The 23,189-nt window shown below is 50.1% G+C and overlaps 1 protein-coding gene across 1 annotated transcript in view; it reads left to right on the top strand.

Annotated features, from left to right (window-relative positions):
- Positions 1-23,189, top strand: part of enpp6 (ectonucleotide pyrophosphatase/phosphodiesterase 6) — a 94,014-nt gene that overhangs the window by 49,100 nt on the left and 21,725 nt on the right. The window contains exons 4-5 of the mRNA XM_085980704.1: positions 6,080-6,221; positions 21,506-21,685. Coding sequence (XP_085836830.1) covers positions 6,080-6,221; positions 21,506-21,685 — 322 coding nt within the window. The remainder of the gene's footprint in view (positions 1-6,079; positions 6,222-21,505; positions 21,686-23,189) is intronic.

The following is a 23,189-nucleotide window of genomic DNA, read 5'->3' as shown; positions in this document are numbered from 1 at the left end:
GCATGGCATTTCTGCTGATTTTCTAAATTCTGCAACTTTATGGAAATCATTGTTTCTTTTGGTCTAGAATACCACAAGAAGACTAGTCTTTGTCAAGTATACCACAGGGATTGTGCAAATGCCACTCAGCTCATTGCAGAAGCCACGACTGGCCTACATAGGAAGAAAATTAGTTAAAAAAAAAGATTATTTGGGGTGAGCCTCTTGATTGCACAGGGGAACAGAGTCAATGGGTATATTGTCCCTGAATTTCCTCGGGGGGTTAGCCGACTTCCCACCATAACTCTTCATTCGTAGAGATTTTACTGTAATGTTATTCTGTACAGTTTCTGAACCATGACAAGTAACAACTCTTAGCTATCAGTGCATTTGCTTTCCAAAACTTAGCCCAGCATTGACTCAGTTGGGGCAGTTCTTTTACAGCAACTTAGTGTGGTAAACCACGTTCACTATCGTATCACTGTTAGTAGTTAGCACTGTTCACCACTGTTCGTTATAACTGTATCACTGACCACTATTGTATCACGGTACGAGGTCGCCTCTTGCCACACTGCTATACCTGGGATGACCACTGCCGACTCCGCCTTGGCTCCACCCACCAGGCCAGGTATAAAGGTGAGCGACTGGCTGGTATTCCTCCTGCTTGGATCGGATCACCCACGAGAGTGGGCTCTGTTATTTAGTCAATAAAAACCTTTAGTCACCTTCGTAACTCTTCGCCTTTTATTGGAGGAATTGATAGGTATATCAATTTTATTGACTAAATTTAATGATGTCCGACAACGAGTCACAACCGGCGGAGGAGCCACCAGCGCAGCTCCCAGGAGCACAGCCACACCAGCCAGCTTGGCTGCGAGCCCTCAGACCGCCGTACCTGGACCTGAACCCACGAGCAGCAAACTCAGCCGCAGACTTTAAACACTGGCTGGTCTGCTTCGAATCATACCTGAGAGAATCCAGCGTCCCTCAGGCATCCAAACTAAGTGTCCTGCAGGCACAACTGAGCCCGAGAGTATACACTCTCATCGAGGACATGACTACCTACGAGACCGCCATCAACCTGCTGAAACAGAAGTACCGGACCCCGGTAAACTACATGTACGCTAGGCACCTCCTAAGATCACGGCCGCAACAGCCAGGAGAATCAGTAGCCGAATTCTCACAGGCGCTATATGCACTCGCCAGGAACTGTGACTTTAAATCGGTGTCGGCAGCCGAAAATACTGAAGATAATATCCGCGACGCATTCCTGAAAGGCCTACGGTCCGAGTACTCACGGCAAAGACTGCTGGAAGCTAAAGACCTCAGCATGGAAAAAGCTGAAGCCCTCGCTATCTCCCTGGAAGTGGCCCACCAAGATCAGGAAGCATTCACCAGGTACTGCTCGCGACCCTGGGACTCGGGCCCGACCCCTACCACAGCACCCTTCCCAGCGCCGCCCCCGGGACCTACCTCTGCGTCGGCGTCCCGGACCCGACCGGCCCCGCCACCCCCGGCACCGGCCCCGACATCTGGCATCAGCGATCGGGCCGCCGGCTGTTTTTTTTGTGGCCAGGAGAAGCACCCGAGGTCGCGCTGCCCAGCCAAGAACTCCATATGTAAAACCTGCCTGAAGAAAGGCCACTTCTCCAAGGCCTGCAGGAGCGGATCCTCAGAGGCCAGCAGTGCCGCATGCGAACTATGGGGGCGGCCATCTTCGTTTAGGGCAACTGAGGCCAGCATCCCCACACATGAGTCATGGGGGCGGCCATCTTTGTTTAGGGCAACTGAGGCCAGCATCCCCACACATGAGTCATGGGGGTGGCCATCTTTGATTAAGGCAACCGACCCCAATAGTGCCTCATGGGGCCCTACCTCGTGGAGACGCCATTTTACTCACCACGCCCGACCGCCTCGCCCGCAGATGACAACGACTCGCTCAGCTACACACTAGCTTCCGTCACCCTGGACCAAGCCCGCCCGCACCATCTGTCCAAGTCAATGATGGACATCAAAGTGAACGGCCACGCCACGACCTGCCTGTTCGACAGCGGAAGCACGGAGAGCTTCATCCACCCAGACACGGTGAGCCACTACTCCCTCTCTGTCCTACCAACGCGCAGCCGAATCTCGATGGCATCGAGGTCCCACGCCACGGACATCAGCGGCTACTGTGTCGTGACCCTGTCGGTTAAGGGCACGGAGTATAAAAACTTTAAACTCCTCGTCCTCCCCCATCTCTGCGCTGCCGTCCTACTAGGGCTGGACTTCCAATCCCACCTCCAAAGCGTAACCCTAGCATACGGTGGACCCCTCCCCCCACTCACAGTCAACAACCAGCAAACGTTAAACCGCCCACCGCGTAACACCTGCAGCCTCTCCACCCTCAAGGTCCCGCCACCCTCTCTGTTTGCTAACCTTACCCCTGACTGCAAACCCGTCGCTACCAAGAGCAGGCGGTATAGCGCCGGGGACAGAGCCTTCATTAGCTCTGAGGTGCGGCGCCTCCTGAAAGAGGGCATTATCGAGGGGAGCAGCAGCCCCTGGCGTGCCCAGGTCGTAGTCGTAAAGACCGGCGATAAAAACCGCCTGGTCATCGACTACAGCCAGACCATAAACAGATATACCCAGCTGGACGCATACCCCCTCCCCCGCATATCTGACATGGTCAATCAGATTGCGCAGTATAAAGTATTCTCGACCATCGACCTGAAGTCGGCCTACCACCAACTCCCTATCCACCCTGAGGACCGCCAGTATACCGCCTTCGAGGCGAATGGGCGCCTATACCACTTCCTTAGGGTCCCCTTCGGTGTCACTAATGGGGTCTCGGTCTTCCAAAGGGAGATGGACCAGATGGTTGACCAGAACGAACTGCAGGCTACATTCCCCTACCTAGATAACGTCACTATCTGCGGCCGCGACCGGCAGGAACATGACGCGAATCTGGAGAAATTCCTCCGTACGGCCCAACGGCTGAACCTCACCTACAATAAGGAGAAATGCGTGTTTAACACCACGCGCCTTGCCATCCTCGGCTGCGTAGTGGAGAACGGAATCATCGGCCCCGACCCAGAAAGAATGCGCCCCCTCATGGAGCTACCCCTCCCCCACTGCCCTAAAGCACTTAGGAGAACCCTGGGGCTTTTCGCCTACTATGCCCAATGGGTACCCAATTACGCGGACAAAGCCAGACCCCTCCTGAAAGCCACTTCCTTCCCCCTCACGGAGGAGGCGTGCGCGGCCTTCTCCCTCATTAAGGGAGACATAGCCAAGGCCACGATGCACGCAGTGGACGAGTCCATCCCCTTTCAGGTGGAGAGCGACGCATCCGACTTCGCCTTAGCCGCCACCCTAAACCAGGAGGGGAGGCCAGTGGCCTTCTTCTCAAGGACCCTACAGGGCCCCGAGATCCGACATTCGTCGGTCGAGAAAGAGGCCCAGGCGATCGTGGAGGCAGTACGGCGCTGGAGGCACTACCTGGCAGGCAAACGATTTACCCTCCTCACCGACCAGCGTTCGGTGGCTTTCATGTTTAATAACAAGCTGAAGGGCAAAATCAAGAATGACAAGATTTTGAGATGGAGAATCGAGCTCTCCACCTACGATTATGAGATCTTGTACCGGCCAGGCAAGCTGAACGAATCCCCTGATGCCCTTTCACGAATGACATGCGCCAGCGCGCATATCGATAGGCTTCAGACCCTCCACGACCAGCTCTGCCACCCCGGAGTCACCAGACTCTACCATTTCATTAAGGCCCGCAACCTGACCTACTCCATCGAGGAGGTCAGGACCATGACCAGGAACTGCCAGACCTGTGCGGAGTGCAAACCGCACTTCTATAGGCCGGACCGAGCAAGCCTGATCAAGGCCACCCGCCCCTTCGAGCGCCTGAGCATCGACTTTAAGGGGCCCCTCCCGTCCTCTGACCGTAATGTGTACTTCCTCAACATCGTTGATGAGTACTCCCGTTTCCCCTTTGCCTTCCCCTGCCCCGACATGACCAGTAGCACGGTCATTAAGTGCCTGAATGCCCTCTTCGCCTTGTTCGGGTTCCCGAACTATATACACAGCGACCGGGGCTCCTCCTTCATGAGCGAGGAACTCCGGCAATTCCTCCTAGAGAGAGGTATTGCAGCAAGCAGGACCACCAGCTACAACCCCAGAGGTAACGGTCAGGTGGAAAGAGAGAACGCGACGGTATGGAAGGCCGTCCTCTTAGCCTTAAAGTCTAAGGGCCTCCCAACCTCCCGCTGGCAAGAAGTCCTCCCGACAGCGCTGCACTCCATCCGGTCATTACTTTGCACGGCCACTAACACCACCCCCCATGAACGAATGTTCGTTTTCCCCAGGAAGTCGACTACGGGAACCACTCTACCAACCTGGCTGACCGCCCCGGGGCCGGTCTGGCTGCGGAAACACGTGAGGACCCATAAAACGGACCCCCTGGTCGAGAGGGTGAACCTCCTGCACGCCAACCCCCAGTACGCCTACGTGGCGTACCCAGACGGGCGGGAGGACACTGTCTCCCTACGAGACCTCGCACCCTCAGCCGATCCGGAAACACCGCCACCACCCCCCCCAACCTCAGTCCAGGTAGACGGCATGCCGGAACCCCACGAGCCCTCGCCGACCACGCAAACACCAGCATCAACACCGGATAAGGCACCAGCACCGGATAAGGCAACACCACCGCTGCGGCGATCGGAGAGGCTTACGAAGCCTCCGGACAGACTGACCTACCAGAATTGGTAGTACACTTCACCCCGCCGGACTTAATTCTAAACAAGGGGTGAATGTGGTAAACCACGTTCACTATCGTATCACTGTTAGTAGTTAGCACTGTTCACCACTGTTCGTTATAACTGTATCACTGACCACTATTGTATCACGGTACGAGGTCGCCTCTTGCCACACTGCTATACCTGGGATGACCACTGCCGACTCCGCCTTGGCTCCACCCACCAGGCCAGGTATAAAGGTGAGCGACTGGCTGGTATTCCTCCTGCTTGGATCGGATCACCCACGAGAGTGGGCTCTGTTATTTAGTCAATAAAAACCTTTAGTCACCTTCGTAACTCTTCGCCTTTTATTGGAGGAATTGATAGGTATATCACTTAGCAAGATTAAATTTCACCAGAAGTGGGGGTAAAATGTTCATAGATTGATTTGTGGCAGAACTTGTGGACGGCTCTTGCAGCCACCCTTCCATGTGGACCTGATGGAGGTAGGAATGGTGGGATGACATCATCCATCCGAGATCCCGCTGGTAACACCTCCTGCCCCCTCCCCCAATGCTGTGAAGCAGGTCTGCTAGCGTAGAAGAACCTGATCCTAGCAGAAGTGGGGCCCAAAGGCTGGTTATCCTGTGGCGTGATTGATTGGCATTGGGAAATTTGAATTTGGAGGCCTTAGTGAAATGCTTCTTCTCATTTGTGTCCATTCCATCTGTCCCACTTAGACTATAGTAAGGTGCCCCACTGATATTCCTCCTCCCACACCCCACCCACTGAGCTGGGCAACCCAGTAGCACTGAAAATGGCACAGCGGGATTTGAGATAGGCTCAGGGCGTGTCCATGCGGCTGGTTAAAATCCCGGTCTGTCCCCAAGAGGCTGCCACAGGAACTTCAGGGCTCATGTAATCAGGATATGAATTATTAAGGGATTTAATAATTCCAAATCAGGTAACAATGAATTGCAAGTTATCACAATAACCCAAGTTCAATGAATTATGCCAAATTTATATAAAGGTTTTCTCTTGGCTTTATCCCTTTATAGATCTCCGTCATTCAGATGTCATTTTAGTATTTCACTCTTTTGGTATCACAATTCCAAAGTGGTCATGGTTACAACAGGTCTCTGCCTTTTTTTGTGCGTTGTAGAATTCCCATACTGATTGTTGCACAGCTGCAATTGTCTTTAAATGTATAAGCAGGAGCTGGCCCCTTCCAACATTCTTCAAGAATTGCTAAAATCAAATCATTTCAAACATTGCAACTGTGCCAAAAAATGACACAAATTTATGAATGGGAACTCAAATTGTACCTATTAAAGAAGGGGCTGCCATTTTTTAACAATGTCTTGTTTTCTGATCAGGCAGGGGAAAGCAGACATGGCCGCAGTCTACTACGAGCGCAATGATGTTGAAGGCCATCACTTTGGCCCTTGGTCAAAGCAGAGGAAGGAAGCCACCAAAATATTGGACGAGACTTTAAGAAAAATGTACCTGAAAATTAAGGTCAGAAAAGTGCGAGCTGTCGGTATATATGCTCCGTTAACAAAGTTGTACTTTTCAGAAGACTCTTTTTTTCAATCAGTGGAAGCACCAGCACGGTTTTGGACTCCTTGAGGGTAATGTTGACTTTGTGCGATAGTGTAAAATGGGTGATGACGAGTCGGCAGCCCGTTTTACATCTCGCCCCGTTTTTATTTCCATTGAAGTCAATGTTTCATTCAAGTCACCCATTTTACACCATCGCAGAAAATCAAAATTACCCCCCTTATGCTCATCCCTTTACTTACCAGGGTTTTGTTTCCAATTGGGATGCTGCAAGGATCAGTGCTTGGGCCTCAGCTATTTACAATTTATATTAATGACTTAGATGAAGGAACCGAGTGTAATGTATTCAAATTTGCTGGCGATACAAAGCTAGGTGGGAAAATAAGCTGTGAGGAGGACATAAAGAGCCTACAAAGGGATATAGACAGGTTAAGTGAGTAGGCAATAAGATGGCAGATGGAGTATAATGTGGGCAAATATGAGGTTATTCAATTTGGTAGGAAGAATCAAAACAAAATATTTTTTAAATGGTGAGAAACTATTAAATGTTGGTGTTCAGAGAGATTTAGGTGTCTTTGTACAGGGAACACAGAGGGGGTGATTTTGCCAGCCCTGGGGAGGCGGGTATAGAGGCGGGACTGCCGGGAAAATGGCAGAATTTGGGGGCTGGTGCCCAACACACCCCAACCCGCCTCCATGCCACCTTCCTAGGAGTCAGGTAGCCGTCCCGCAACGGTTCCCGTCTCCTTGGAGGCGGGAAGGGATTAACAGGTAGTTAACAGGCAGAAAATAGGATTATCCCCTTTTTGCCCTCAAGTGTGGGCTTCCTGAAGGCTCCGAAACCCGCCAGGTCAGCGAGGCGAGTACTGGGTCTGCGGGGGTCGGGGGGGTGCAAAAGTGTGGTGTGAAGGTGAGTGATGGGTGCAAGAGTGGAGAGGTGAGTATCTGAGGTAAGTGCAAAGTGTTTTTAAAAGTGTACTTACCTTTGTTTCTTCCTGCAGGCTTCAGACGGTTTGTATGCGGAGAGTCTCGGACCTCTGTGTTGCAGATGACAAATGGCCATTGCATTCTCAGATGCAACAACCATCTCATTTCTGTAAAAGAAAGAAGTTTGATGAGGTCTTGAATTCAGGAACTCATCAAACTACAGAGAATGTCAGTGCTTAACAGCTTCACAGAGCTGTCAAACGATGACAATTCATTTTTGACAGATGAAACATCATACGCTGACGTTCTCTGCAACCTTAGTTGGCCCGCTAAGCCTGCTGGGCGGGCTTAACAAGGTCAATCAAGGGAAAATAGCGTGGGTTGGCCAGAAGTTGATGGAGGCGGGACTGAAACCCGACAAGTGGGAGTCCCGCCTCCAAAAGCTCCCCATTGAGAAAATCACCCCCAGAGAATTAGCATAGAGGTACAGCAAGCAATTAGGAAGGCAAATGGCATGTTGGCCTTTATTGCAAGGGGGGTTGGAATACAAGAGTAAGGAAGGCTTGTTACAATTGTACAGGCCTTTGGTGAGACCACACCTGGAGCACTGTGCACAATTTTAGTCTCCATATCTGAGGAAGGATATATTTGCCTTAGAGGCAGTGCAATGAAGGTTCACTAGATTGATTCCTGGGATGAGAGGGTTGTCCTATGAGGAGAGATTGTGTAGACTGGGCCTATACTTTCTGGGGTTTAGAAGAATGAAAGGTGATCTCATTGAAATATACAAGATTCTGAAGGGGATTGACAGGGTAGATACTGAGAGGCTGTTTCCCCCGGCTGGAGTGTCTAGAACTAGGAGGCATTGGGCTGGATTTTGTCAATGGAGGCGACTTGGAGGCGAGACTGCTGCTTGTCATGCCAATGTCCCGCCTCTATCCCAGCCTGATCATTCAAAGGGATTTTCCCCTGATTGAGTTTGTTAAGCCCGCCCTGCAGGCTCAGCAAGCCAATTAGGGAGGAAGTCACTAACAGATCACGTCAACGTCAGACGTGCTATCTGTCAAGACTTCTTGAAAGAAGAAATGACAGCATTTGACAGCTCTGTGAAGCTGTCAAACACTGACATTCTCTTGAGTTTGATAAGTTTTTGTGGTGAGGACTGAAAAAGCATTGTAAAAAAGTAAATTTCAGATGTCTGATGGATCGGAGTGTCCATCAGCCATTACCTGAAATTGACGAGGTGGATGTCCGCTCTCCCGATCCAACACGGCTAAAGGCTACAGAAGTAAAAAAAGGCAAGTGAACACTTTTTTAAACTTATCACCAACCTTGCATACTTACCACTCCACACTTGCACCCATCACTCACCTCTACACCTTACTTCCAGGTGCCTCCGACCACCACAGACCTCCTCCACGTCTCCTCCAACCCGGCGGGGTTCTCCGAGGTCGGGAAGCCTTCACCTGTGAAGGTAAAATGGCACTAATCCCTTTTTCTGCCTGTTAACTACCTGTTAACAGGCAGTTAAAAGGATTAAAAGCCTTTCCCACCTCCAGGAGACGGGACCTGAAGCTGCACATCCTCCCGCCTCCTGGCAAAAGGGTACGGAGGCGGGATGGGGGCAGGTTTGCCACCCGCCCCCAATTTCTCTGATTTTACGTGCTGTCCCGCCTCCATGCCCGCTTCCTCGGGGCTTGGAAAATCGAGCCGATAGCCTCAGGATAAGGGGTCAGCCATTTAAGACTGAGATGAGGAGGAATTTCTTCACTCAGAGGGTTGTGAATCTTTGGAATTCTCTGCCCCAAAGGGCTGTGGATACTGAGGCCCCGATTTTCTGGCCGCCGTCAGGCGACTTTTCATGCGGCCGGGGGCCGAAAATCGGCGAAAAAGCGGGTCGGGACCCCCCCCCCACCTGATTCCCCGCCCCGTCCGACTTTCGGACCGCCGTTTCCCCGCACCCCGCTTCAGTCCCGGCTGCTGCTGGCAGGACTGGTCGTCGGCACACTAATTACCAATAATTACCTCGTTGAGGTAGATTTTCTGGGGCCGTTGCGACTTTGGGGCTTTCCCCACATGAAACCCACCTGCAGTGAACCCCGCTGCTGAGAGCTGGCGTGAAGCTTGCCGGCTTGCTAGCTGTCAGCTGCAGGTCAATGGAGAAGCTGCGATTTAAAGGGACAGCACTTGTATGTTGAAGGATCTTGTTGCTGAAGGCTTGGGGCTAATTCTTCAAGGCTTAGGCACAGCTGTGGAAGGTTGGAGCCTCACACACTTCTCCAATGTGATCTCCTGGGAAGCCCCTCTCGCCACCCTCACTCAGCGCTTCCTCAGCGGAGGCATCTACGAGAAGCATGGGACGCCTTTTTTTCCTTCCCTTCTTGCCATTAGAGGATCTCCAGCAGCAGAGGCGGCAGCAGTAGAACCAGGAACAGCAGGATGAACACCAGGAGCACCAGGCTGCTGCTCACTCACCTGAAGCTGCACAGGCCAGAAGGGGCCAGCGCTTGGAAGTGGCTTGAGAGCACCTTGCTGCGCTTTAGGGGGCCATGGGGACCCGTTTCCGCACTGGCAGTCCTACTCAGAAGGACTTCCATGAAGATCTGGTTTCTCTGTTCAACTGATGGCCAACGCCCCTCAAGAGATGTCATTCTCTTATGAGCACTCACCATGATTTCCATACCCTGGCGAGTTATCTCCCCCATGGAAGTTGCCAACCTTTCCACGGTGATGCGTTCATGCGCCAATGACTCCACAAAGGCTCTGCTCATGGTCGCTATGGACTCCTCCATTCGCTCCACACTCGCAGCGACCCTGGAGACAAAACCTGCCAGAGACTCCTGCATCTGTGCATGGAGATCCATCACCTCTTCTCTTGCGGAAGGACCCAGAGGCAGAGGGTCAACATGCAGCGCAGCTGAGCTGAGCTGGCAGAGCCCTGCGCCCTCTGACGAGGACTCTCCACTGCTGTCCCTGTCTCCAGAATCTGCTGAGGCTCACTTGTGAGCTGTGAAACACCAGGTGACAACACTACTCTATGTCCCGAAGGTCCCCCCGAGGTGTGAGTGTCTGCGCTGGTGCTGGGTGCGCTTACTTCTGCTGACGCTGTGCCCTCAGAGGTTGGAGCTTCCTCTGAGGAGTCTGGCTGCACAGCCTCTTCCTCCTCCACAGTGAGGATGGGGGCTCTGGATGGTACTGGAGGGGAGTTAAGGAAGGAGTTAGAGATGTAATGCCAAGGTTCTTCTGGTGACTCCCAGTGAGTTGGCATCTGCTGACACCTGCACCCATGCAGCATTGGTCTCAGTGGGAGGCCTCTTCCTCCCTGACCTAGGGAAGAGGACCTCCCTGTGGGCCCTAACCCCATCCAATAATGCCTGCAGTGAAGCCTCGTCGAATTTGGAGGCAGCTCGGGGTCTGGCACTGCCCACAGCTGCTGCAGGCTCCTCTGCCATCCTGTATGGTTCGTTTGGAAGCCTTCAGAGGATGCAGTGCTTGCCATGGACCTTGAAAGCACCATGAATGATGACATCATACTGTGGGGATTTCTGACTCGAATTGGACAATTAGCAAGGCTTCCCACATGCTGGGAATTAATTGGCCACTTGAGGGAAAATTGCGTGGAGCTGGCTGACACTTTTTTACGTGTGTCAGAATCCCCACATTCGGGGAAATCCGACCATTCCCCACACAAGCTGAAAATCGGGGCCAGAGTCATTGAGTATATTCAAGGCTGAGACAGATAGATTTTTGGACTCTAGGGGAATCAAGGGATATGGGGATCGGGAGAGAAAGTGGAGTTGAGGTTGAAGATCATCCATGATGTTATTGAATGGTGGAGCAGGCTCGAGGGGCCGTATGGCCTACTCCTGCTCCTAATTCTTATGTTCTTATGTTAATTCCTCAGCTGTCAACCTATTTTACATTAATGACTAATTATAAATTTGTGATTAATTAGATATTGAATTGCAGTAAAATTGGTTATTGGGAACAAGAAAAATACACAATAGATAACTTGGGAATGAAATGATGATGTAAAACTTTATAATGCTGCTGTTATACGGCCGGTATTGTTTTGAAAATACCTCCTTAAAGAGATGTGGAGCCAGCAGACCCCAGTATTGTCAGTGCCACATCACCCTTTGGTCAAGCAAGTAGAGCTCTGTACATGAGTCCAAATGCTAATTACATTTTTAATGCCAGCGATGAGCTGAAGGTGAATTGTTTAAAATTTGCTTTGTACCATTTGCAATTGTACTGCTGCCAGCCCCGAGTTGAAGCAGTGCGAGACTGGCCTCTCAATGTGGTCTCCCACTGCTTTGCTAAATACAATGTGCCGTCAGTTTAACAATGTCATTCCTTAGTGTTCGATGTAAAACTGACATGTTGTGCATGTGCTTTTGAGGCTGTTGCAATTCGTAGAGTCATTTGTGAATTGTTGTACTTTGGTAGATTGCCAGAGTTCAGTCACCTGATTAATATTAATTTGGACAGTGAATTTGAGAAAATAGGCAGCAATGGTAAATCTCCATCTCATTATTGCGAACCTACACAGACCTGTCCCTGATCCACACCACCCTCTCATCAGGGATAGCTAAATCTTATTTTGTCTTAGAATAAAACTTATTTAACCCTATTTACTGCCATGCAGAAAATGGCAGTCCAGAAAATAAGGCTACTTTAGGTGCTATTTCACTTGCAATCTTGGCATCCTTTTTGACTTGAGCTGAGCTTTAAACCCCAGATCCTAACCGTCACCCGGAACGCTTACTTCCACCTTCGCACAGTTGTTCTCTTTCACCTCTGTCTTAAACCTTTCTTCTTCTTCTTAGGCAGTTCCTCGGAACCGAGGATGACTTGCTTCCACATTAAAAATGAGTTCTCAGGTGACTGATGAGTCCAATGCGGGACCTACAGTCTCTGTCACAGGTGGGGCAGACGGTGTTTGAAGGGGCGGGTGGGTGGGGTGCTTGGGTTGACGTGCACTCCTTGTGCTGCCTGCGCTTGGCTTCCGCTTGCTCCCGGCGAAGAGACTCGAGGTGTTCGGCGCCTTCCCGGATGCTTTTCCTCCACGTTGTGCGGTCTTGGGCCAGGGATTCTCAGGTGTCAGTGGTGATGTTGCACTTTTTCAAGGAGGCTTTGAGGGTGTCCTTGAAGCGTTTCCTCTGCCCACCTGGGGCTCTCTTGCCGTGCTGGAGTTCTGAGTAGAGCGTTTGTTTTGGGAGTCTCGCGTCAGGCATGCGGACGATGTGACCCGTCCATTGGAGCTGATTGAGCGTGGTCGAAGCTTCGATGCTGGGGATGTTGGCCTAAGTAAGAACACTGACATTGATGCGCCTATCCTGCCAATGGATTTGCAGGATCTTGCGGAGGCAGCGTTGGTGGTACCTCTCCAGTGCTTTGAGGTGCCTGCTGTACATGGTCCATGTCTCTGAGGCATACAGCAGGGCAGGTATCACTGCTGCTCTGTAGACCATGAGCTTAGTGCCAGGTTTGAGGTCCTGGTCTTCAAACACTCTCTTCCCCAGGCGACCGAAGGCTGCACTGACACACTGAAGGCAGTGTTGGACTTCGTCGTCGACGTCTGCCCTTGTTGACAGTAGGCTCCCGAGGTATGGAAAGTGGTCCACGTTGTCCAAGGCCCTGTCGTGGATTTTGATAATCGGGGGGCAGTACTGTGTGGTGGGGGCAGGTTGGTAGAGGTCCTGGTAAAAGGGTTACACGTTCCTTCTTCATCTCCAAACTCAACGGGGGAGAAATTCGGTTGGTTGCGCCACCGATTAACGCCTAAAGAGGCCGAGAAGTGGGGCGTTAGCCAACTTCCGGGCGGGCACAAGGCACCTAGCGCCTCGCCCCATATTGAGCATGCATTTAGCGCCGGCGCTAAATCTTAGCGCCCGCTCATGGGCGCAGGCTGATTATGATGTCATTTGAGTGTGCAACGCCTTTTGGGCGCCCCGGACTGGAAATTCAGTGGCGCCCCCCTCCGTAGCGCTTGGCGCTAATAGTGACAGCTTACCTGGGCCTTACCAAGTCGCTCTCGGGCTGGAGGAGCGTTATTTAAAGGGGACTGGTGTGGTTTAAAAGTGGCAGCCATTTTTGGATCACAACTTCCTCGAGAGCTACAAAGAGTTGCTGAGCTGCACACTGAGAGCCATTTGACCACTGAGCCAGCGCAGGCAGACGATCTTTAGCCTTCTGACCATCATCTTGCTGTTGGTGAGCCTTGACAACGGGGAACCTTCCTGTGGGCACTTATTATGGGGGCTGCATTGGAGGGGAACGTCCTGCTGCTGAATCATCTGGAAAGGGCACTGAGACGCTGGGAGAGGGGGGCGGGCATAGCCAGACGGAGGAGGGCCAACAGACGTCGCCACAGCAGACCTTACGCTGGCAGGGTTATCCGACAGCAGTTTTCCTACATGAACATGCCGGAGGAGCAGTGTGTCAGAAGGCTGCAATTTAGAAAGGAGGTGGTGACTGAGCTGTGCCAGCTGCTTCAGCCAGATCTGCAGCCTCAGATAAGGTGCAGGACATCTCTGTTGGCGGCTAAGAAGATGGCTGCTGGCCTGAACTTCTACGCGAGCGGCTCTTCTCAGGCTGCGCATCAGAGGCTGATCAGAAGTAGCTTCTAGGCCCCTCTCATGGAATGCTTGCTGCCATTCCAAGAACAGGAATGGAACCGGTCTGATACCCCCAAGCCTGTGAAGGGCAAGATGCATGTAAATAGCACGCATGGCCATTGTAAATGAAGAAAGTGTTTCATTACACAAAATGTGGTTCCTTCAAACATGAGAAAGCTATGGCAACAGAAAGCAAAACTAATACACTGACACATAACTGCCTCTCACACCCGGGAGACTGTCCAAAACATAAATCACATTCCGACCATCTTCCTTGGCCTTGATTCCACTGCGCCAACCAAAGCATCCAATGCCCCATCAGTGAGGCGTTCCGCCCTCTGCCTCACCCTTTCCATGTCTTGCTAGGCTGGTGCGCCACAGGTAGGCTCTCACCGCTTTGAAGGCCTACAAGGCAGTGAGTGTGTCTGGTGATGCCAATTGACCTGCCCCTTTAAGAGCTGGCTGGCGCCAGTGTGTCTCAGGGAAAGTGATTATTGACAGCACCCTCGCTGCACCCCGCCACCGCGAAATTGGGTTGCGCCGCCGGGTTAGCGCCTTAAGAGTAGCGTGCAGCGCCTGATTTAGCGCCGCAATCACCTTTAGGGGCGCTGCAACCCAATATTGCGCTAGGTGGCGCTAAATTGCGCCTGGCTCTAAACTTTGCGCATCGCCAGGACCAGCGCCACAAATGCAGCTATACCGAATTTCTAGGCCAACTACTCTAATGCTCTCCTTGCTGATCTCATATCCTCCCCTCTCTATAAACTCCAACTTGGTCAAAACTCTGGTGCACATATTCTGTCCTCCATTAAGTACACCCTTTCCCTGACCTACACTGGCTCCCTGCCTCTAACACATTCAGTTCAGAATCCTTGTTCTTGTCCATAAATCCCTCTGTGGCCTTGTCCCATCTATCTCTGCCATCTCCTTCAGCTCTCTATCTCCTCTCAAACACTACTCTATGGCTCTAGCCTACTGTACATCCCTTCACTCTCTCTGCCCCAAACTTGGTGGCAGAGCTGCCTCATCCCGACTCTTTGGAATTCCCTCCCCAAATTCCACCTTTCTCTTGACCTTAAAAACCTTCTGAAAACCCACCTCTTTGACCTAACTTTCAATCAGCCTTGTAAAGTCTGTGGGTTGTGCAGTTAATAAATACACAGACTTCTGAAGTAACAAACAAACAGGTCTTTACTATTCGAAGGTCAGGGCGAATCTGCCCCAGCAATCCTGCCACAACACTTATATACTGGTGTGGTCACTATCGGTATTACAGTATACAGAAGCCAAACAAATAGTGCCACACCGAAAGTAGTCCTCTTAAAGGTGAACGGTTACATTCAATAGTTCCCTTAAAGGTAGACGGGTACATACACTACAATCCTCCCTTTTTAGCTTATTACTTACTAAGTCCATAGTGAACATACATTCTAACATATATACAGGTTTATGTAAGACAGTTCATAGATTCAGTCTTTCCGGGGGTTTCCGGATTCTGTCCGGATAACGCCGCAGTGGTGTCGTCATTTCAGGCGGGCTAGGAGGTGCTTCTGGCAAGGTCGATTCGGCTTGAAAAGCCGTGTCAGGTTCAGCTGACTCCAGTATCACTAGATCGGAAGTAGGTGTTCTGGGTATCTCAGTCTCAACATTACCCGGATAAGGTGGTGAAGTCGGTTGCCCATTTGTGGCGGACCCTATGATTTGGTCAACATGGCGCCTTATTATATTGTCTCCAATGTCCACGGTGTACATCAACGGCCCCAGCCTTTTCCCAATAGTTCCAGGCTGCCATTTCTCAGTACGGTAGTCCCGGGCCAAAACTCGTTGACCGATCTGGAAAGATCTAGTGACCCTGTCGTTCATGCCCTGGAATTGCCGGTTCTCTACGTCTCTTCTGACGTTTGGTTTTAGTAAATCCAGCCGGCATCTTAGGCGTCTATTACAGAACATCATTGCGGGAGTTTGATTTGTGACCGCATGTGTCGCATTTCGGTATGCCAACAAAAAGCTATCCACCTTATGTTGCAGACTTATGTTTTCATTACTCATGGCCTTTACGGCCTTCTTGAAGGTCTGGACAAACCTTTCAGCCAATCCATTGGAGGCGGGATGGTATGGGGCTGACGTGTAATGTTTAACCCCATTGCTCTTTAAGAATTTCTTGAATTCTTCGGACACAAATTGTGGTCCATTATCAGAACAGATCTGTTCCGGCAGGCCATTCCGAGCAAACATAGTCCTTAACACTGTGATGGTTTTTTCCGTCGTGGTGGTGGTCATCTTAATTACTTCCGGCCACTTGGAGTGGGCATCCACCGCTATTAGAAACATCGAGTCCATAAATGGACCAGCAAAGTCGATGTGTACTCTTTGCCAAGGCGATGAGGGCCACTCCCATGGATGCAGAGGAGCCTGGGGTGGCGCGTTCTGAACCTTCTGACATCCTAGGCAGTTCTTCGTGATCTCCTCTATGTCTCCATCAATGCCTGGCCACCACACAAACGCTCTTGCTAGATTCTTCATCTTTACTCCACCCAGATGTCCTTCGTGCAGCTCCTTTAGCACCTTCTTTTGGAGTTTGGGTGGAATCACCACTCTAGATCCACACATCAGGGTTCCTCGACACACTGACAGTTGTTCTTTCCTCTGTGCAAATGCTTGCAGTGTTGGTTCGCTCTGTGCTGGCCATCCCTCCACCATTACATCATAGACTCGTGAAAGAGTCGGGTCATTCCTTGTCTCATTCTCAATCATTGAGTTTGTTATCGGTAGACACTCCACTATGGATGAGTGGAACAACTCTACTGGGTCCACTATACTCGCTTCTTCTACCATCGGCAATGGCAAGCGTGACAACCCATCAGCATTTCCATGCTGTTTAGACCTTTTGTACTCAATTTCGTATTGGCGTGCCCCAAGTAACACGGACCACCTTTGTAACCTTTGTGCTGTCATGGTGGAAACAGCCTTATTTGGGTTGAATATGGACACCAACGGCTGGTGGTCTGTCAGCAATGTGAACTTTTTACATTGTAGGTAATGGTTGAATTTCTTCACGCCCCACACAAGACTGAGGGCCTCCCTATCTATTTGGGCGTAATTTCGCTCCGCGGGTGTCAATGATCGGGACGCGAAAGCCACTGGCCTTTCCGAGCCATTTGGTAGCCTGTGCGAGAGTACTGCCCCAATTCTGTACGGGGAAGCATCGCAAGCTAGACGAAGGGGTAATGCTGGGTTGAAATGAGCCAACACTTCTTCAGAGGTAATCAACTCCTTGCTTCTGCGAAAAGCCTTTTTGCATTCTTCACTCCACTTCCATGGTGTTTCTTTCCGCAACAGGTCATTCAGCGGATGCAGCACCGTGGATAAATTGGGCAGAAACTTGTGATAGTAATTAATCAACCCCAAGAATGATCTTAACTGTGATACGTTTCCTGGAGCGGGGGCCTTCACGACCGCTTCTATCTTTTCAGGTGACTTATGCAGTCCCTCTCGGTCAATGACATGACCGCAGTATGAGATCCGTTTTTGGAAGAACTCACACTTCTTGCGATTAACCCGAAGGCCATACTCCTTCAACCTGGTGAGTACCAGTTTTAAATTCGTGAGGTGTTCTTCCTCATCTTTTCCCGTGATTAAAATGTCATCTAAGTAGCACTGCGTGCTTGGAATTCCTTGTAACACCTGTTCCATGGCCCTCTGCCAAATTGCTGGCGCCGAAGCTACCCCAAAGACCAGTCTATTGTAGCGATACAAGCCTCTGTGAGTGTTGATGGTGAGGTACTGGCGTGACTCTTCCTCGACCTCCATCTGTAGATATGCTTGAGCCAGATCTATTTTCGTGAAATGCTTCCCTCCAGCCAACGAAGCAAAGATATCTTCAATCCGCGGAAGCGGGTATTGTACCGTGTGAAGCACCGGATTCACAGTAATCTTGAAATCTCCGCAGATACGGACCTTCCCCGGTCCCCCTGGCTTATTACTTGGTGAGGACTTCATGACGGGAACAATGGGCGTGGCCCACTCACTCCAGTCCACTTTTGACAGAACCCCTGATCGTTCAAGTTCTTCCAGTTCTGCCTCCACAGCTGGTCGTATTGCGTAAGGTACCGATCTGGCCTTAAAAAACTTTGGGCTTGCATTTTCTGCAATCTTAACCTTTGCTTTAATACCTCGCAGTGTTCCCAGTCCTTGCTGGAATACCTCCTTAGCTTCGTCCAATATTCTGGACAACCGTTCAGGTTTGACATCCTCTTTTTCGGAATCCACCGTCATGGTGTTTAGTGACTGCCAGTCCAACTTTATTTTTCGGATCCACTCCCGTCCCAGAAGTGGTGGTCCTCCCTCAGGCAATACATACAGGTCCAACCGGTGATGATCTTTATCCTTGTATCTCACCTTGACTTCTATCTTTCCGATGGGGAATACTTTGTGCCCCGTGTATGTCTGTAGTACTAGTTCCGTATCCCGTAGTGGAATATGCTTGAAATTTTTTTTATAGTCATGCTTATTCATGACCGTCAACGCCGATCCGGTGTCCACTTCCATTTTTACTTGGACCTTTGCAATCTGTAGCGTTATCCAGATAGTTTGTCGGTCAGCTTCATTGCTCACGTTGTGAATTCTCAGACTGTCCAGTCCTTTGCATTTGGAGTGTGAGACCAACTTCTGTTCCCTCAGACTCTTCTTAGTCACCTCTTGTACCTTTCCGTACCATTTTTGTGGTGACTCCTTATTGTTGTACGTTGCTCCTGACCGGCATACCTTAGCTATGTGCCCGATCTTGCCACATTTCCTGCATTCTTGGTTTTTAACCCAGCATTGATTCTGGTCGTGTGTTGTCTTCCCACAACGGTAGCATTTTGTTGCGCTCGAAGTAATTTGGTCCACCCCTAGTGCCGCCGCCTTTAGCTGCATTTCCGCCGTTCCTTTCGCTGCGGCTTCGTGCGATGCAGCTATGAGGAGAGCCCTGTCCAGTGTGAGGTCATTTTCTTCCAGTAGTCGCTTCTGCGTTCCTTCTTTGGACAATCCGCATACGAACTTGTCACGCAGTGCCTCTGTCAGATTCCCTCCAAACTGGCAGTATTTCGCTAGCCTACGCAGTTCGACCAAGTATTCCGCATAGCTTTCGTCTTTCCTCTGCGTTCTTGCGTAGAATTTGAATCATTCAGCCAGCATCAACGGTGTGGGGTTCAAGTGGTCCTTCAGCACTGTTACAATATCATCGAAAGTCTGATCTGCCGGTTTAGCTGGTGAGAGAAGATGCTTCAACAACCCGAATGTTTTCGCACCCATCATGTTAAGTAAGGTTAAAGCTTTTTCCTCCTTAGCTATTTTGTTAGCCTTACAATGTATCTCAATACGTTCTACGTACGTGGCCCAGTCTTCTATCTCCGAATTGAACTCGTTGATGTCCGCCCGCTTAGGCATCTTCCTTCCCTTGGGTACAACACAAATATTTCTTCAAGTATTCTTATTTATTTGTTTATTTCTAAGATGGCGGTTTTCCCGCGAAAATGGCGGTTTCCCGCTCTTTCCTTCTCGCCCCGCCCACTTCAATGGCGGTTTCCCGCTTCTGTCGTCTTCTCCGCCTAATGGCGGCTTCCCGCGTTTCTTCCCTGGTGGAAGGGGTACGCTTTCCCCACAGCGGACAGGTTCAGCCACTGGGCTGGCTTTCGCACAGCTCCCCTTACTCGGCTCTGTCTTTTCCTCCCGCCTGCACGCTCTACCGGCGCTGGGTACCCCGTTCACGGAGAACAGTTCAGCCGCTGGACTGGCTCTCGCGCAGTCTCTCTCTCCGTACCCGGCTGTGTCGCTCTCTCTCCCGCACGTTCGGTTCTACCGGCCCTGGGTACCCCGTTGGTGGAGAACAGTTCAGCCGCTGGACTGGCTCTCGCACAGTCTCTCTCCCCTTGCTCGGCTCTGTCTCTCTCTCCCACCCGCACGGTTCCTGTTCGCCTCCCAGCCCTCACGCAGACCGGTGTTTCCCTCCCCGGCTGCAGCTGGGTTTCTCTTCCCGCGCCTACTCCCAGTCTCAGCGCTTCGTGGCTGCGGTCGCTGCCCGGCTTTTCCCGCCGATCGAGGTCCGACTGTCTCACGACGCCGTTGGACCCGACTTTCTGACCGGCTCCGTTCCCCCTCGACCGTGGTCGAGTGCACAGCCCTTATCCTCCGGATATTCTCTACACCTTCCCCTACTCACAGTCTCCGCGGCCGCCTTGTTTCCAGCTGATCGGCTCACTCCGCACCGTGGTAGAAGGGTAGTCAGTGCCTGTTGCAGACGGAAGCTTTTGTTGCTAAAGTCTTCCTCCTTCCTCCTGCTGCAGCCTCGTGTTTTCTTTCAGCAGCACGACGAGGGCGGTTGCCTCTCATCGACGCTCTTCGTTGCTTTGGTAGTCTTGCCGCAGGGTACGATCGGACTCGTCGCCACTGTAAAGTCTGTGGGTTGTGCAGTTAATAAATACACAGACTTCTGAAGTAACAAACAAACAGGTCTTTACTATTCGAAGGTCAGGGCGAATCTGCCCCAGCAATCCTGCCACAACACTTATATACTGGTGTGGTCACTATCGGTATTACAGTATACAGAAGCCAAACAAATAGTGCCACACCGAAAGTAGTCCTCTTAAAGGTGAACGGTTACATTCAATAGTTCCCTTAAAGGTAGACGGGTACATACACTACAAGCCTTCCTCATCTCTTCCTTCCTGGCTCGGTATCTGCTTTATTATGCATATTTGTGAAGCACCTTGGGACTTGTTTCACATTACAAGTTGCTGTTAACAATGTCAGTTCACATATTCCAATGTAGGTTCAACCTGGTGCTAATTTTTTGCTTGTGGACTAATAATACCTATTGAGCCAATTATTGGATGGAACAAACCCGGTTAAATTAAATTGTGCTGCTTGTTTTGATTAGAGAAATGGTTTGCTATTAGTGACAGCTGGACCAGACCATAACAAATGCTGACAGATTAAAACCGGTTGCTTTTTTACATCTCTCGGAGCTTACAATATGCAATGAATGTGCAGATTCCAAGGCATTGAGGCCCACTGTATTGCCAAACTGCTTCCATTTGAAGTGACGCAGGTTTCTGTTGAGCAGCAATGTGAACCACCAGCCATCGTTACACTGCTTGCTTGTATCGCAGTTGCGTGAGGGAAAACCAGTACTCTGCGCATCCATACTGAAAAATGCACGTGTGGGAAAGCAGCGCAGTGGCTGCCCTCTTTCCCCCCCCCCCCCCACCCCCGATGTTTTTCCAAACTTTAAAATTGGAAGTTTGAAAAAAGACCAGCTGCAGCATGGTGAGTGGCACTGGGCAGCCTTTCTCAGGTAGTCTTGCAAATGCAATTGAAATGCCAGATTGGCAGGTTGTACGTCAGGGTCCTGAGAAAGATTTTCAGTCGGCATGCAGTAGAACTGGAGCATGGCTTGCACCAGAGCATACATTTTCTGAGTATACGCAGCAGCGCGAAACCTCACTCGTCTCCAGCACGTATCAGGTCCAGCTGCATGATATGCGGCACTTTAAGATGATGCACATCAGAAATAAACGGAGAAAAGGAGCCTAAATTCTAAATGTTCACAATGATTTTCGCCCTATTATTTTTGGATACGGTTCTACAAGAGGCAGTAAAATTGCTGTGGAAAGTTAAAAAAAACCCAGAACTTACTCTTTTATACTTTCACAGGCGATAGGTCTTCAGAATGACTTGAATGTTATTCTGTTTTCGGACCACGGAATGACTGACATTTTCTGGATGGAGAAGGTCATTGAACTCGATAAGCATATAAACATGACGGATGTATTAAACATGTTGGATCGAGGGCCTCTGGTGAGCCTATGGCCTAAAGAAGGGAAACTGAATGAGGTAGGCAATAAAGTCATTGCAGTGTATAACCACAAGGTATCGAAGGATAGATTCTAAAATTAGTCAATTTGATCTGTGTTGGATAAATTTGCCAATCCTATGCTGTCAGTGGGGAAGCGTACTGGAAGAGTATGCAGGGCTACAATATTGTGGAGCCAATTCTTTGACCCATGCCCCCTTTAAGCGCAGCTCCTTGTTAGGGGTGCAGGATTGGCGATATTACATAGGTTTGAGAAAACTATTGGCAAAGTTAATTTACAATGATCTTTTTTTCTAAATTCAAAATGTGACCATGTTATATGAACAGAAATGATCAAGTGGGATTGGTCAGGTAAGTTTGCAATTTAAAAAAAAATTGTCTACACCACATGAAGGTGCTGCCTGGTGCTGCAGTATGGTTCAATGGGTGCCTGAAGTGCCTGGTACTTCACTTCCTTCTCCATGATTCTACTTGTAGCCTCCCTACTACCTATGACATTAACATGCAGGTACAGCAGGCAAATGGTATTTTGGCCTTTATTGCAAGGGGGTTGTAGTACAAGAGTAAGGAAGTCTTACTGCAATTGTACAGGGCCTTGGTGAGACCACACCTGGAGTACTGTGCACAGTTTTGGTCTCCGTACGTAAGGAAGGATATACTTGCCTTAGAGGCGGCGCAACAAAGGTCCACTAGATCGATTCCTGGGATGAGAGGGTTTTCCTATGAGGAGAGATTGAGTAGAATGGGCCGATACTCTCTGGAGTTTAGAAGAATGAGAGGTGACCTCATTGAAACATAAAATTCTGAGAGGGCTTGAAAGGGTAGATGCTGAGAGGTTGTTTCCCCTGGCTGGAGAGTCTAGAACCAGGGGTCACAGTCTCACGATAAGGGGTCAGCCATTTAGGACTGAGATGAGGAGGAATTTCTTCACTCAGAGGGTTGTGAGTCTTTGGAATTCTCTGCCCCAGAGGGCTGTGGATGCTCAGTCATTGAGTAGATTCAAGGCTGAGATCGAGAGATGTTTGGACTCTTTGGGGATTGGGCTGGAAAGCGGAGTTGATGTTGAAGATCAGCCATGATCTTATTGAATGGCGGATCAGGCTCGTGGGACCGTATGACCTATTCCTGCTCCTAAATCTTGTGTTCTTATGATCTTACCACATTAACTGTGATCAGCTAACTCAGTGCAGACCAAGAATTAAACCTGCAACCTTTCTGGTCTGTATAACTCAGTATCACAACAGCCAGCACATTAAGCCATTGGGGGGTGAAATGTGTGAAGATTTTAACGTGATTTTCTTGACAGAAGAAAGAAATATGTATCGTGTGAGTACAAAAACTGTAGCCTCTTGAGATCAGATCAGCATAATGCTGCATATCTTTGTTAGCAGCGACCATGCCTTTTTGGCCAAATCAAACTTTTTTTCAATGTAAATATTAAAATGTCAGCCAGTTTTACATTCAATTTCTCATTTATTTGTGCACAAAGAATAAAGAAGATTTAAAGTCCCTTCAAAGTCAGCT

The sequence above is a fragment of the Somniosus microcephalus genome, chromosome 1, assembly GCF_052327205.1.
Source record: "Somniosus microcephalus isolate GS21.2 chromosome 1, FLI_Smic_1.0, whole genome shotgun sequence".
Classification (NCBI taxonomy): domain Eukaryota; kingdom Metazoa; phylum Chordata; class Chondrichthyes; order Squaliformes; family Somniosidae; genus Somniosus; species Somniosus microcephalus.
Note: the sequence above shows the minus strand (reverse complement) of the source record. Positions and strands in the feature narration are given on the sequence as shown.